This window comes from Marmota marmota, unplaced genomic scaffold (genome assembly GCF_001458135.2).
Source record: "Marmota marmota marmota unplaced genomic scaffold, marMar, whole genome shotgun sequence".
Taxonomy (NCBI): Eukaryota; Metazoa; Chordata; class Mammalia; order Rodentia; family Sciuridae; genus Marmota; species Marmota marmota.
Window position 1 is genome coordinate 35,568,908 of NW_026000057.1, and position 16,176 is coordinate 35,585,083.

General features: G+C 34.1%; 1 protein-coding gene across 2 annotated transcripts in view; it reads left to right on the top strand.

Annotated features, from left to right (window-relative positions):
* The window catches only part of Gstcd (glutathione S-transferase C-terminal domain containing), a 188,169-nt gene that overhangs the window by 7,254 nt on the left and 164,739 nt on the right, over window positions 1-16,176 (top strand). The window contains exons 2-3 of one of the 2 annotated variants that reach the window (XM_048813685.1): window positions 1,927-2,367; window positions 3,033-3,500. In XM_048813685.1, the coding sequence (XP_048669642.1) occupies window positions 1,939-2,367; window positions 3,033-3,500 (897 nt within the window). In that variant the 5' untranslated portion in view covers window positions 1,927-1,938. The remainder of the gene's footprint in view (window positions 1-1,926; window positions 2,368-3,032; window positions 3,501-16,176) is intronic. The other variant, XM_015484615.2, reaches the window with a different exon arrangement.

The following is a 16,176-nucleotide window of genomic DNA, read 5'->3' on the forward strand; positions in this document are numbered from 1 at the left end:
AAAAAAAAAAAAAAAAAAAAAAAAAAAAAATCAATCTTAGGGAGGATTGTGGTTTCCACGGGTTAAAAAATGGTTGTTCTTAAATAATCTGTTTTTTCTTTCTTTCTTCCTTTTTTTTTTGTGGGGGGGGGGTGGAGGTGGTTCTGTGGATTTAAACCAGGCAGGAATACTTACCCACTGAACAACATCATAGTCCTTTTAATTTTTCATTTTGAGACAGGATCTCACTAAGTTGCTGAGCTTCTAAGTTGCTGGAGGGTAGCCTGGAACTTGTAATCCTCCTACCTAAATCTTCAGAGTTCCTGGAACTATAGGCATGTACCATTGTGCCCAGCTTTTCAGATAATCCTTTAATAAAGTAACCATGGTACAGATCTCTATGTTTCAACAACAACAACAACAAAATAACAGTATTCATGTTACCAAAAAGTTTTATAAGTGGGTACTTCACTACATTTCTTTGCTATAATGGATTATAAATGCTTTCATAGAAGAAAAAATATAGTTGAACCAAGAAAATTAATTAAACAGTGATGACTCATGCTTTTGATGAACAACAATAACAAAAATCCAGAGGAATATAGAGTATTAAACGAAAATTTGAAGGTTTTCTAAAATTAAGGGTACACTAACATTTCAAATGCACTTAAATGATAAAGTTGCATGTGTACTTTTTAAGGCTTTAAAACAAAACAATTTTTTTCCTTCTACATGCCATTTTCCTTTTACATACTTGTGTAGCCAATGGTTTTAAAGAGCACCATCTAGTGTCAGTTTTGGAATCACTATTTATGTATTAGAACATGGAAGATGCTGGATCCAGAAAATTTATGACTCAAGAAGTCTTGATAATTGACAGAACTCTTAAAGGAATAATTTGACCTCAAGTGTGTGTGTATGCATCTTTAAAACACCCTATGTATGTACTTATCCATGCATTTATTCAAAAATACTTCTTTATTATATATAAATATATAGTATTCCCTGCTTCAGGCATAGTGGTTAACAAAACAAAATATCTACTCTCATGGATTATTCTAGTTAGGAGACACCAAACAAACAGTATGCTATAATTGTGATAAGTGCTATGGAGAAAATTAAAGCATAGAAATTTTCTGTTTTCAGGGAGAATAGGATTAGGATTTACAATATCAAAGAGAGTAGCCAGGGAAGGTTTCCCTAAGCAGTGCCTTTGAGAAATACCTTAAGGGAGTGTTCTAGATTCTGGAAACAACAAATGCAAAGGCCCCAAAGTAGGAGATGCTCCCAGAGTTTTTGTAGGAAATAACAATTTACTTTGGTTGGAGCAGTAGCAATGAGGAAAGTTGATAAGATGAACAAAGAACACATGAAAGGAGATCTTTTAGACCACTGTAGGAACTTTGGCTCTTCTACCGGTAAACTTGGAAGACATTGGAGGGTTTGAACTGAGTAATGGCATTACTTCATTTTAAACAATCACTTTGGCTGCTGTTTTGACAATAGACTAGAGGGGAGGTAAGATGTAAAGCAAAGATAGAAAGCATTTGTTGTAATTCATAAAAGAGGTGGTAATGACTGGGGTCACAGTGGAAGCAATGGAAATGCTGTGAAATAATTAGATCCTAAATATACTTGGAGGATAGAGCTGCTAATAAATTAGTTATGGGGGTGTAAAGAAAAAGAGAAATTAAGAATATTCTATTAAAAAGCACTATAGTATGCTCATTTTAAAAGAAGTTGGTGTAAAAACTGCCTCCTGAGACTAGTTTATTTCACAAGTTGGGGGAAAGTTCTGGAAGACATTTCAGTCTTGAGAGACACATTCATGTAACATCACAAAGTCTTACTGATTTTCAGAACAGGATTTAAAACATTCATTTTTTAATTTTAGCTTCTGAATTATATTCTATTCAAGGCCTATAATTACTTCAATTTATGCTTTAGGTGGCCCAATGAATGAAGAAAATGAAAGGCATTAAGAAAAGTCTTACAGAAGAATATCTATACCTGGACTTTTCTCACCAAACAGAAGGATGCATCTTTCCTCTTCATACAGCTGTGACTTTATTCTTGTTATCATACTGTGACTGCAAAATATTTAAAGTTTACTTAGTCCTCACCAGAGAAAGTACAGATATTGAACTACTTAGAGATGTGTTGTCCCAGGATGTTGAAATTCAGGTTATCTCAAAGGAGGAGCTCCCACCAATAGTCCAGAATTGCTGTTTACCTGCGGTGGTAGAACGACCAGACAATTTTTGTAGAGCAGGACTTGCTGTTGTACTAAGACACATTATCCAGAAATCATATGAAGCAGACCCTTCAAGGAAGGAAATTTTGGAACTTCTGGGTTTTAAAAAGACTTGTTTGAAAGCCTGCGCTGAAGTAAGTATAAGGTCTCTTGTTATTTAAAACTACACAATGATAATAACATATTCACTTGACCATTTATTTTCACTTTCAGTTAGGAATAAAATTTATTTATAAACCCAGAGAACCAATGAAATAAAGTAGTCCTTCATGTATGTCAGTATTACACTGAAGTATTGAAAAATAAGAATTTGGATTTAATTTATGAAGCTTGAAGACATTTTTAAGAGAATAACTTGTTTTTATTCTTTATTTCAGTTAGATTGAGGATTATGTATTTTATTTTAATTTAATTTTATTTATTTTTCTGTTTTGCTGTATCAGGCAAAGTCTATTGCTGAGCCACGTCCCCAGAGCCTACTTAGAGAATTTTTAGTGCTTTGGAAGTCATGTGCTTTTGTTTTTGTTTTTGTTTTTTGTGTGGGGAGATGTATTTTTAAAAGTTTGGGAAGTAATGCTTATTCAGTAAGAGGACACAGCCTTGCAAAACCTTCATTGTTTAATGTTTTTCATGTCTGAAGCACTGTACTAATATCTCCATAAAGCATAAAACGTAGCCCAGGGATGATTTGCACCAAGACTTAAATGATCTAAACCAGTGTTATTTCTCAATAAGAGTTATTTTTGTTCAAGTTATATTGAGAATGAAGAATCCTTTCATTTCTTATTTTGTTTTATAGGTTAGTCAGTGGACCAGGCTATGTGAACTCACCATCCCATTGGCTATTGAGAATTTTCTCAGAGAGTCTTCTGACCAACTCCCAACTATACCTATGGAAGTACTACAGCTGGAGAAGAAGCTTAGTGAACCTGTTAGAGTGCACAATGATGACAAACTCCGCAGGCAGAAGCTAAAACAACAGAGGACTGCTGGAGATAAGCCTGCCCTTGCTAAGGGAAAAGCAAAGAACAAGGTCCAAACACAGGAAATGTCTGAAGAGTTGGACTCTTCATCCAAGAGTCTGGAATTGAACATGGCATTCTCCAAGCTCAGAGTGCAGGAGGAACCAGTTACTACCAACAGGGAGCCTTCTCACATAAGGAAAGCAAAAGCCTCTGACCTTCCACCTCTGGAACATGTATTTGCAGAAGGGCTTTACTTCACTTTGGCAGATATTGTGCTTATGCCCTGTATCCATCATTTTTTGGTAAGATTTTATCTAAAGTGTTTATGTTTCTTTGAGTTTCAATCTATGAATCTGCTTAGTTTGAATTCCAATTCTATTAAATCATTATGTTCTGAGCAAATTGTTAATATCTGTCTCCATTTCTTTTTATCTTTAAAATGGAGATAATAAGAACTCTTTGTTGTAATTTGGATCTTGACAGTCCCCAAAAGGCTCATGTGTGTTGAAGGCTTCCCCAGGTTTTCCCAAGGGTGGAAACTTTAGGAATGTGGAGCTTAATGGAAGGAAGTTACATTACTAGGGGCACGCCCTTTAAAGTGTTGGAACACTGCCCCTTTTGGTCTCTATTTACTTCCTGATTGCTATGAGGTTAATAGGCCTCTTCTACTATGCGCTCCTGCTGTTATAAGCTGTCACCACAGGCCCAAATTAAGAGGATGAAGTAACCATGATCTGAAATCTCAAATTGAGACAAAATAAACCTTTTCCCTATTAGCTGATTATCTTAGGTAGTTGTTACAGTTGTAACTCACATACACTCTAATATAATCAATAAAAAGAAAAATGAATTAATATTATGACTTTTAAATTACCATAATGGTAGCAATTGTTACCATGAATTTCAAATTGTTATAATCACCTTATAATATTAGGGGGTCTTGCATAAAAAAACAAAAACAAAAAAATCTTAACAGCTATATTTTATAATTAAGTAATCACCTAAAATATTAATCTCATTGTTCCAGGTATTATCAAATCAGAAAGATTTTATCTTTGTTTGTATATTTTTTTAGTTCTCTATAAGATTAAGTGCTATTTTATGTTGTGGGAGAAATGGATGGAACATTTTCTTTCCTAGTAGAGAGATCTATCTGTATCTGTATTTATTATACCTATGTTTTATCCTCTCTGGAGTAAAAAAGAACAGGGTGAAAATATATCAGAATGAACATGGAAAGCTAGCTTGCTACAATCTTCTAGTTGATTCTTTTTTTAAAAAAAATTTATTAAATTTTTTTAAAAAATAAATGACAGTGGAATGCATTACAATTCTTATTACACATATACAGCACAATTTTTCCTATCTCTGGTTGTATATAAAGTATGTTCACACCAAATTCGTGTCTTCATACATGTACTTTGGATAATATTGTCCATCACATTCCACCATCCTTGCTAACCCTCTGCCCCTCCTTGCCCCTCCCATCCCTCTGCCCTATCCAGAGTTCCTCTATTCCTTCCATGCTCCCCCTCCCTACCCCACTATGAATCAGCCTCCTTATATCAGAGAAAACATTTGGCATTTGTTTTTTGGGATTGGCTAACTTCACTTAGCATTATTTTCTCCAACGCCACCCATTTACCTGCAGATGTCATGATTTTATTCTCTTTTATTGCTGAGTAATATCCCATTGTGTATATATGCCACATTTTTTTAAATCCATCATCTACTGAAGGGCATCTAGGTTGGTTCCACAGTTTAGCTATTGTGAATTGTGCTGCTATAAACATTGATATGGCTGTGTCCCTGTGTTTGCTGTTTTTAAGTCTTTTGGGTATAGACTAAGGAGAGGGATAGCTGGGTCAAATGGTGGTTCCATTCCCAGTTTTCCAAGGAATCTCCATAGTGCTTTCCATATTGGCTGCACCAATTTGCAGTCCCACCAGCGATGTATGAGTGTACCTTTTCCCCAACATCCTTGCCAACACTTTCTGTTGTTTGTCTTCATAATAGCTGACTGGAATGAGAATGATATCTTAGAGTAGTTTTGATGTGCATTTCTCTGATTGCTAGAGATGATGAACATTTTTTCATATATTTGTTGATTGATTATATATCCTCTTCTGAGAAGTGTCTGTTCAGGTCCTTGGCCCATTTATTGATTGGGTTATTTGGGTGTTTTTGGTGCTTAGCTTTTTGAGTTCTTTATATACCCTAGAGATTAGTGCTCTATCTGATGTGTGAGGGGTAAAAATTTGCTCCCAAGATGTAGGCTCTCTATTCACCACACAAATTGTTTTTTTTGCTGAGAAGAAACGTTTTAGTTTGATTCCATCCCATTTATTGATTCTTGGTTGTAATTCTTGAGCTATAGTAATCTTTTTAAGGAAGTTGGGGCCTAATCACACATGATGAAGATTAGGGCCTATTCTTTCTTCTATTGGACGCAGAGTCTCTGGTTTAATTCCTAGGTCCTTGATCCACTTTGAGTTGAGTTTTGTGCATGGTGAGAGATAGGGGTTTCATTTCATTTTTTTGCATATGGATTTCCAGTTTTCCCAGAACCATTTGTTGAAGAGGCTATGTTTTCTCCAGTGCATGTTTTTGGCAACTTTGTCTAATAGAAGATAATTGTAATTTTGTGGGTTAGTCTCTGTGTCCTCCATTCTGTACCATTGGTCTATCAGTCTGTTTTGGTGCCAATACCATGCTGTTTTTGTTACTGTTGCTCTGTAGTATAGTTTAAGGTCTGGTATAGTGATGCCACCTGCTTCACTCTTCCTGCTAAGGATTGCTTTAGCTATTCTGGGTCTCTTATTTTTCCAGATGAATTTCATGATTGCTTTTTCTATTTCTATGAGGAATGCCATTGGGATTTTGATAGGAATTGCATTAAATCTGAATAGTGCTTTGGGAAGTATGGTCATTTTGATAATATTAATTCTGTCTATCCAAGAGCAAGGTAGATCTTTCCATCTTCTAAGGTCTTCTTTGATTTCTTTCTTTAGGGTTCTGTAGTTTTCATTGTATAAATCTTTCACCTCTTTCGTTAAGTTGATTCCCAAGTTTTTTTTTTGTTTTTTTTTAGGCTATTGTAAATGGGGTAGTTTTCCTCATTTTCCTCTCAGAGGATTTGTCCTGATATACAGAAATGCCTTTGATTTATGGGTGTTGATTTTATATCCTGCTACTTTGCTGAATTCATTTACTGGTTCTAGAAGTTTTCTGGTGGAGTTTTTAGGTCTTCTAGGTATAGAATCATATCATCAGCAAATAGTGCTAATTTAAGTTCTTCTTTTTCTATACGTATCCCTTTAATTTCTTTCATCTGTCTAATTGGTCTGGCCAGTATTTCAACAACTATGTTAAGTGGTGAAATAGGCATCCCTGTCTTGTTCTAGTTTTTAGAGGGAATACCTTCAATTTTTCTCCATTTAGAATGATGTTGGCTTGGGGCTTATCATAGATAGCCTTTAGGATGTTGAGATATGTTCCCGTTATCCCTAGTTTTTCTAGTGTTTTGAACATGAAAGGATGCTATATTTTGTTGAATGCTTTTTCTGCATCTATTGAGATGATCATATGATTCTTATCTTTGAATCTATTGATGTGATGAATTACATTTATTGATTTCCATATGTTGAACCAACCTTGCATCCTTGGGATGAATCCCACTTGATCGTGGTGCACAATCTTTTGATTTTTTTTTTGTATTCGATTTTTCAGAATTTTATTGAGAATTTTGCTATCTATGTTCATTTGAGATAGTTTTCTTTCTTTGATGTGCCTTTGTCTGGTTTTGGAATCAGGGTGATTTTGGCCTCATAGAATGAGTTTGGAAGTGCTGTCTCTTTTTCTATTTCCTGAAATAAATTGAAGAGTATTGGTATTAGTTCTTCTTTAAAGGTCTTGTAGAACTCGGCTGTGTATCCTTCCGGTCCTGGGCTTTTCTTGGTTTGTAGGCTTCTGATGGCGTCTTCTATTTCATCATTTGATATTGGTCTGTTTAAATTGTGTATATCTTCCTGTTTCAATCTGGGTACATCCTATGACTTAAGAAATTTGTTGATGCCTGTTGAGAGCCACAACCGAAGGGGCCCCAGCAAACTTCCAGCTGCCAGCAAACTTCCAGCTGCCAGCTGATGATTGGCTCACAGTGGCCCCAGCAAACTTCTAGCTGCCAACTGATTGGCTCCTCTGCGGTGATGCTCATTGGGCTGTTTCCCCGCCCTTTCAGACCACGGAGCTGCTCACTGGGGGACATTTTTTGGCTCCACCCACGCGACCCAGCCAATTGTCCTCAAGAGCAGGAGGAGTGGGGGAGGTTGAGAGGCTTGTGGGAAGCCGGTGGTGGCAGTTGGGCTCTGAGGGTTTTTCCTGAGGAGCTGTGTGGTGTGGTGTGTGTGTTCTAAAAATAAAAAAGTTTGTTTCTTTTGACAAGTGGCTCCTGAATTGTGCCCAGCCAGGCTGTGGCAGATGCCTTCAATGTCTTCTATTTTATTGGAGTATAAGTTTTCAAAATAATTTCTAACTATCTTCTGTATTTCTGTAATGTCTGTTGTGATATTATCTTTTTCATCACTTACTCTGGTAATTTGAGTTTTCTCTCTCCTTCTCTTCGTTGGCGTAGCTAAGGGTCTGTCAATTTTATTTATTTTTCTAAAAACCAACTTTTAATTTTTTCAATTGTTTCAGTTGTTTCTTTTGTTTCGATTTCATTGATCTCAGCTCTAATTTTGATTATTTCTTGCCTTCTACTGCTTTTGCTGTTGATTTGTTCTTTTTCTAGGGCTTTGAGATGTAACGTGATGACATTTGTTTGTTGATTTTTTCTTCTTTTAAGGAATGAACTCCATGCAATAAACTTTCCTCTTAGTACTGCTTTCATAGTGTCCCAGCGATATTGATATGTTGTGTTTATGTTCTCATTCATGTCTAAGAATTTTTTAATCTCCTCCTTGATGTCTTCTGCAACCCATTGTTAATTCAGTAGCATATTGTTTAGTCTCCAGATGTTGGAGTAATTGTTATTTTTTATTTTGTCATTGATTTTTAATTTTATTCCATTTTTGATCTGATAAAATGCATGGTAGTATCTGTACTTTTTTGTATTTGCCAAGAATTGCTTTGTGGCATATTATATGATCTATTTTAGAGAAGGATCTATGTGCTGCTGAGAAGAAAGTGTTATCCGCTTGATGCAGGTTGAAATATTCTATATATGTCAGTTAAGTCTAAGTTATTGATTATATTGTTGAGTTCTATAGTTTCTTTATTCAATTTTTGTTTGGAAGATCTACCAGTAGTAAGAGAGGTGTGTTAAAGTCACTCAAAATTATTGTGTTGTGATCAATTTGACTCTTGAACTTGAGAAGAATTTGTTTGATGAACATAGCTGCACCATTGTTTGGGGCATACATATTTATGACTGTTATGTCTTGTTTGTGTATGATTCCCTTGAGCAGTATGTAATGTCCATCTTTATCCCTTTTGATTATTTCCAGTTGGTTCTTAAGAGCTGCATTTTTCTTTCTTTGAATCATTTCACCCTTTCCACTTCCAAAGAATCAGATATTATATATTATAATATTATATATTATTCTCATTGTGTGTTACTAACACTTCAAATATCTCTACTAACTGACAAAAAAGACTTCTAATGAAAAACTTGTGTATTTGAAGGTTGGTGCTTCACTAAAAATTTATGTAATATGGATCAACTGTTGTTTTCTTATTTAATATTTCTGTTTTCTTCAAAACTGAAGGAAAACAGCAATGGCAACCAAAATTATCTCAGAATTAAACAATATGAAAGTAAAAGAGATTCAGGAACTGTTTAAATGTTGATAGGCATTTTAAATATCAAATATCTTATGTATTCAGCGTCCATAGAGCTAGGGAAGACAATGTTTTGTTTTCCTAGTCATATGATTTCTAGATCCTCTTATGCCTGACTCCTCCCTTCTTATTACCAACTTTAGTTATTAAAATAGTCATTTCATATATTATGAAATACTTAATATTTATGACTTCTATGAATAACAATGTTTGTTTTTAATTTCACAAGAATTGAATCAAAGTGACATTATTCATTCTTTCTAAAATTTATTGGAAGTCTATTGTATATGTCAGGCACTTTCATTAGCACTAGGAATACAATGGTAAACAAGCCAAGTAAAGGTCCCAGCCTTCACATAGTTAATATTCTAGTAGAGGAATATAGAAATAAACAAGTAAACAAACAAATAATATTCATAAAAAATAACAGTGTTACAAAGAAAGTAAGGTAATGGAAGAGACCTGAGTACTTGATTTTAAACTCCATAAAACAAAAAGGAATTACCTACCAAAAGATTATTTTAGCTCATCCAGATGGCCATATTCATTTTAGCAGGTTTGCGTTTCACTTAAATATAATTTATCTTAGTATTAATTTAATCCAAAGATTCCTAATGGACATGATGTTCTCAAATAGGACATGTACTTGACTACTGAGTAAATTTACCTGATACTGTGATAGTTTGCTTTCATGTCAGGTTAAAATAGGGGAAAATGTGTACATTTAGCCATATATATATATATATATATATATATGAATGATTAATTTCTTTTTTTGAAATATAATATTGAATTAATTCTCAAAATATTTTCCTTTTTCCTGAATCTGCACATTTTCCTTCAGGAATTCATATTTCTTTGCCAGTGCCTTGATGTTGTTTCTATTATATTTTCCTCCTTCATGTCACTCTGGGTAATGTAGTTATCATTTTAGTTCAGAATGGCTACATTGCCAAGCAAAGTGCTTGTGTCAGCACACATTCAGATGAATGACTCCATTCATAGTCCAGATTATTAAATCATGATCAAGTTTATGATCAATAATAAAGGTACTAGGTTTGGATTGGAATTATAGAACTGAACCCAGGGTCAGGATATTTAGCCTCAAGAATAAGGTCAAGGACACAGAAGAGCCAGAGTCATTTTTTCTAAGTTAAAATTTGGATTACCAGAAGTCAAAATTGGTAGGAAAATGCCTCTTTCTCCTTTTTTATTTTTTTAATTTTCTCTAATTTTTTTATTAGAGCATTATGGTTACATAATAGTTGGGTTCACCTCAACAAACTTATACATGATCCCCCTTTTTCCACCTATCCTCCCTCCTCCACCCCTCCCTGTTCCTTCCTTTACTCTACTAGACTTCCTTTCACTTATCTATTAATTTGTATTTGATAGGTTCTTTATTTACTCTTTTTTCCTTCTTTCTCTATTTTCCACATGACAGAAATCATTTGACTGTTTTTAGTTTCTGAGTTTAGCTAATTTCACTTATGCTATTCTCCATTTTCATCCATTTACCAGCAAATGCCACAATTTCATTCTTTTTAATGGTGGAATAGAACTCCACTGTCTCTGTGTGTGTGTGTGTGTGTGTGTGTGTGTATTTACAGGAGGAGCCTGACAATACTCTCTCCTCTGTGAAGTTTTAGGAATAGTTTATAAGGAAATAAGTTAAAGTGCACTTTTTATGTTCCTCACCCTTTAATTCATATATATGTGTATATCACAATTTCTTAATACATTTATCTATTGACAGGCATCTGGGTTGACTCCATAATTTAATTATTGTGAATTGGGCTGCTATAAGCATTTATGTGTCTGTGTTGTGAAGTGCCAATTTTAGATCTTTTAGGAAAATACCCAGGAGAGGGATAGCTGGGTCATATGGTGGTTCCATCCTTAGTTTTTAAAGAAATCTCCAAATTGTTTTCCAGAGTGGTTGTACCAGTCTGTAGTACCACCAACAATGTACAATTGTTCCATTTTCCCCACAAGCTCATCAGCATTTATTGTTTGTATTATTAATTATTGCTATTCTGACTGGAATGAGATGAAGTCTTAATGTAGTTTTGATTTGCATTTCCTTGAATGCTAGAGATATTGAGTATTTTTTCATGTGTTTATTGGCCTTTTGTATTTCTTCTACTGGAAAGTTTCTGTTTAGTTCTATTTAGTTCTTTTGTTCCGTTCTTTTGCCTCGTTCCCTTAAACAAAATAAAACAAAGAGATAGAACAGATAGGTTCAGTGGTTGAGGTGTTGTATATGAGCCTCCTCCAAGTAGTTCAGTAGATATTAGTTTACAAAGTTAATCCCCAATGGCGCCCAGTACACTTCTTCACGGGAAGAGCCTGACAATACTCTCTCCTGTGTGAAGTTTTAGAAATAATTTATAAGGAAATAAGTTAAAGTGAACTTTTTATGCCCTTCCCCCTTTAATTCATTTGTTGAATCCTCCAGGAGGTAGTATATCAAGCATATGGGAGAAGTAGCAATGAATAGCTACTCTAGGGCAAAATCCTGCTGTTCTACAGAAAATTGTGTAGTTATTTTTTATTTGCTGCTACTAAACAGGTAGACTTGGATAGAACTACTTGAAAGGTTATTTTATTCCTATAAGTCAGGGAAGTTGCCACTTTAAGAAATCATTTTGTAATTTGAACACCTAATTTAATTATATATATTTTAACTTCTAATACTTTGAAGCTTCTTTATTAAAAAAAAACACAAATAAATCATTCCTCTTTTAAAATTGATTTTGAGTAAAAATATCTATAATAATTACCTCTTTCAATGTCTTCATTAACATAAAGTTGGAAACAAAATGGGGATCTATTTGTTGGCATAGTGCAAAAACAATGGATCCCACTTATTTAGTGATAAATATATGCCTACCTTGTCCTCTCCTATCTTTAGGAGTTTTAATTTTAACCCACTTGTTCTATTTTTCATTTTTTAAAAAATTTTAATTTGTTATATATGACAGCAGAATGCATTATAATTCATATTACACATATAAAGCACCGTTTTTCATGTCTCTGGTTGTACACAAAGTAGAGTCACACCATTTGTGTCTTCATACATGTACTTAGGGTAATGATGTCCACCTCATTGCACCATCATTCCTAATTCCATGACCCCTGCCTTTTTATCCCTCCCCTTTTCCTCTCTGCCCTAACTAGAGTTCATCTAATCCTTTCATGCCCACCCCCCCACTGCCATATTATGAATCAGCATCCTTAAATCAGAAAAAGCATTCGGCATTTGATTTTTTAGGATTGGCCAGCTTCACTTAGCATTATCTTCTCCAACTCCATCCATTAACCTGCAAATGCCATGATTTTATTATCTTTTATTGCTGAGTAATATTCCTTTGTGTATATATGCCACATTTTTTTGTATCCATTCATCTACTGAAGGGCATCTAATTTGGTTCCACAGTTTATCTATTGTGAATTGTGCTGCTATAAACATTGATGTGGCTGTGTCCCTGTAGTATGCTATTTTTAAGTCTTTTGGGTATAGACCGAGAAGTGGGATGGCTGGGTCAAATGATGGTTCCATTCCCAGTTTTCCAAGGAATCTCCATACTACTTTCCATATTGGCTGCACCAATTTGTAATCCCACCAGCAGTGTATGAGTGTGCCTTTTTCCCCCACATCCTCACCAACACGTATTGTTGTTTGTCTTCATAATAGCTGCCATTCTGACTGGAGTGAGATGAAATCTTAGAGTAGTTTTGATTTGCATTTCTCTAGTTGCTAGAGATGATGAACATTTTTTCATATATTTGTTGATTGATTGTATGTCCTCTTCTGAGAAGTGTCTGTTCAGGTCCTTGGCCCATTTATTGATTGGGTTATTTGGCTTTTTGGTGTTAAGATTTTGAGTTTTTTACATATCCTAGAGATTAGTGCTCTATTTGATATGTGTGTAGTAAAAATTTGTTCCCAAATTGTAGACTCTCTATTCACCTCACTGATTGTTTCTTTGCTGAGAGCTTTTTAGTTTGAATCCATCCCATTTATTGATTATTGATATTAATTCTTGCACTATTGGAATCTTATTAAGGAAGTTGGGGACTACCATTAGATCTTTTTGTAAGTAAAAAGTAGAGAACTGGGGTTATATTTCCATTTAATAGGTTGGTTACTGTTTTTATCCTGTTTACCCTGTTTTTCCTAAACAGTTTTGAGCTGTGTATATCATGCTTTCAAAAGAGTAGGGCATGAGTGAGGAAAATGGTATAAAATAAACACAATATATTATATGTTAATATGATTAGAAAAGAATGCAAAGAAGGTGTTTTATATAGATGTGTGACATCTGTGGTTTTCTTTTTATTCAAGCACATTTTTTTCTGCTCCTTAATACAATTATCTACAAAGTCACTTTGAATTTCATTTTGTGCTCTTGTCAGCAATAAGTGTTTTAACAATAAATTTTATTTATTTTCTTGTCTTTAAGGAGCTCTGTGATATTTGTAATGATTCTGATTTTAGAAAACTGATAACTTTGGGATTTTTTTGGTTGTTGATTTTGTTTTTTGAGGGTGGAGGAACACATTTTCATTTCACACCATTTTTATTAGTGTCACCTCTTTAAAGATGTCTTCTTGAGTCTACTGAATATGTTTCAGTATCTCCTAATTGTCTGAATATTAATAAGTGTGCCCTGGCATGTGGATTAAATTAGGCAACCAGTCAGGCAGAGTGAAACTGCAATTATGTGTGTGGGAGAGGGATACTGGGATCAAACCAGGATCTCCTGCATGGTTGGCAAGCACTTTGCCACTGAGCTATAGCTCCAGCCCCTCCATTCTTTTAAATGTGAATTATTGTTATCCAATCAGAATTTATTTTCAAAAAGAGAGAAAGATACCACATACATTTAACAAATAATAATAAGTCACTGATGAGTAAAAGAAAGGTGAGGAAAAGAAAGCATTTCTGATCTAATTGATTTGTCATGTATTAAACTCAATTCTCTTAGCACCTAATCTATTTCCAGGTAATTGAGAATTCTGGAATTATAAACTTTTTGGCTCCCAGAGTGCCATATAGACATTATTTTTCAAACTTTTTTACTTTAACTCACAGTAAATAATATGTTTATGAAGTGATTGAGTATACAAATAAATGCACATCCTTAATATATGCTTATGCTCATAAATACTTACAAAATAACTTTTTTTTTTCTGTTGGTGGTGAGGATCAAACCCAAGGCCTCCCACATGCTAGCCAAGCACTCTACCACTAGCCGGGTCCCTAATTCCCATAAGGTGTTTACAAAAACATTAAATATAAAATATCAGAGTATACATCTTGTAGTAAGTTATTTCATAAGTAAAGCTAGGAATATAGCTCAGTGGTAGAACACTTGTTTAGCATACCCAAAGGTCTGGGTTTGATCCCAGCATCACAAAAATAAATAAGTACCTAAGAAAACACAAACACTATTCATTGGTTGTTGATTTGTCAACCTCCCAATGGATCATAAACAACAATTTGAAAAACACTAGCTTAAGGAATTATCTAAAGAAAATAAATTAATCCTTGATTATTTGTTCTTTGCTCAACAGAGTTACTATTATTTGCAAGGCAGTGTTTTAAGTGCTTGCAGTACTCAATGAGAGTTAGTCTATATCCTTATAAACAACTGCTGCTTATTTTAAGTCCAGTTAAAATATAGAAGAATACATTTAATGTGATTTTTTATTAATTTTTCTGGCTCTTGCCCTCAAACCAATTTCTAGATATATTTGTAGAGATTTTCTATAACTTGACCTTTTTCTCATGTATTTGTTCATAATCATAAGCCATAATCTGTTTGTGACGGTTTAACTGTTTATATGGAAACAGTGGTCTCAAAGAGGGAAGAAATTGATTTGGTGGTAGTGCTAGAGAGAAAGCATATGACAAAAAAAACCAAAATAATATTAATTTGGATAAAGAGTAAGAACTTCACATTTCCTAACTTAAATGAATTAAAACCTTATTTACATACTGCTTTATAAAAATATCATCTGAATAGTGCTATAGTTGTGCTGCTTTACCTACAGGAGATATGCTTCAAGACCATTAGTGGATGGTAACCATGGATAGTACCATATCCTATATATACTGTTTTCCCCATATACACATAAGTAAATTTAAAGCCTTTCTATCTTTAAGCTCTTTATCATGCATCACGGCCATAACTTTTGCAATTTGATGTGCAACAGGAAAATTAGCACAAATTTCTTTTTCCTCCTTCACAATTCATGTGATTTCTTCTGACCTTAGGTCTTAGCAACCGGAGCATTACTGTTTTCTTTTCCTTATTAGATCTAGAACTTTTGTACTTTCACTGAAAGAAAGCATTTTATGGCTTCGTTGGCATATCCAAATTGCCAGGAACACAGCTATTGTACTTTGGGGATATTGTTAAGTAAGAATCACTTTTGAGCATAGGCACTGCAATATTGTGATAGTTGATCTGGTAAATAAGTTACTAAGTGACTAATGAACTGGTAACACATTCAGTGTAGATATGCTGAACAAAGGAGTGATTTACATCCAGAGCAAGTGTGAATAGGGTGGCATGAGATTATATCATGCTACTCAGAAAGGCATGCCATTTAAAACTTATGCATTATTTATTTCTGGAATTTTCCACATAGTATTTTTGAACTGGATAGCTGAAACTTTGAAAACAAAAATCACACATAATGGAGGGACTACTATAGTTACCTTTTCCATTTCTAAACATAATTTTATTTTTTATTATTTTACTTTAATGTCCTTATCTCAGCAAGTATCTCATTTTGAAATCTTAAAATTATTTTTAATTTGTACATATTTATGGGATACATTATGGTAATTCAATATATATGTACAATATGTCATAAGCACATTAGGGTTATAAGCATTTCCGTCTTCAACCATTAATCATTTTTATGTGTTAGATATATTATTCTTTTTTAGTCATTTTGAAATATATAATAGGTTGTTTCATTTATTACCCTACTGTGCTAAAGAAGAATCAGAAGTGATTACCCTGTGCTTTTGTTGCCCCTCAGTGACTTCTTTTTATCTTTCCTCCCTCCTGCCTCTATTCCATTCCATCCTCTACATGGTTGACTTGTTAGTTTCCACAA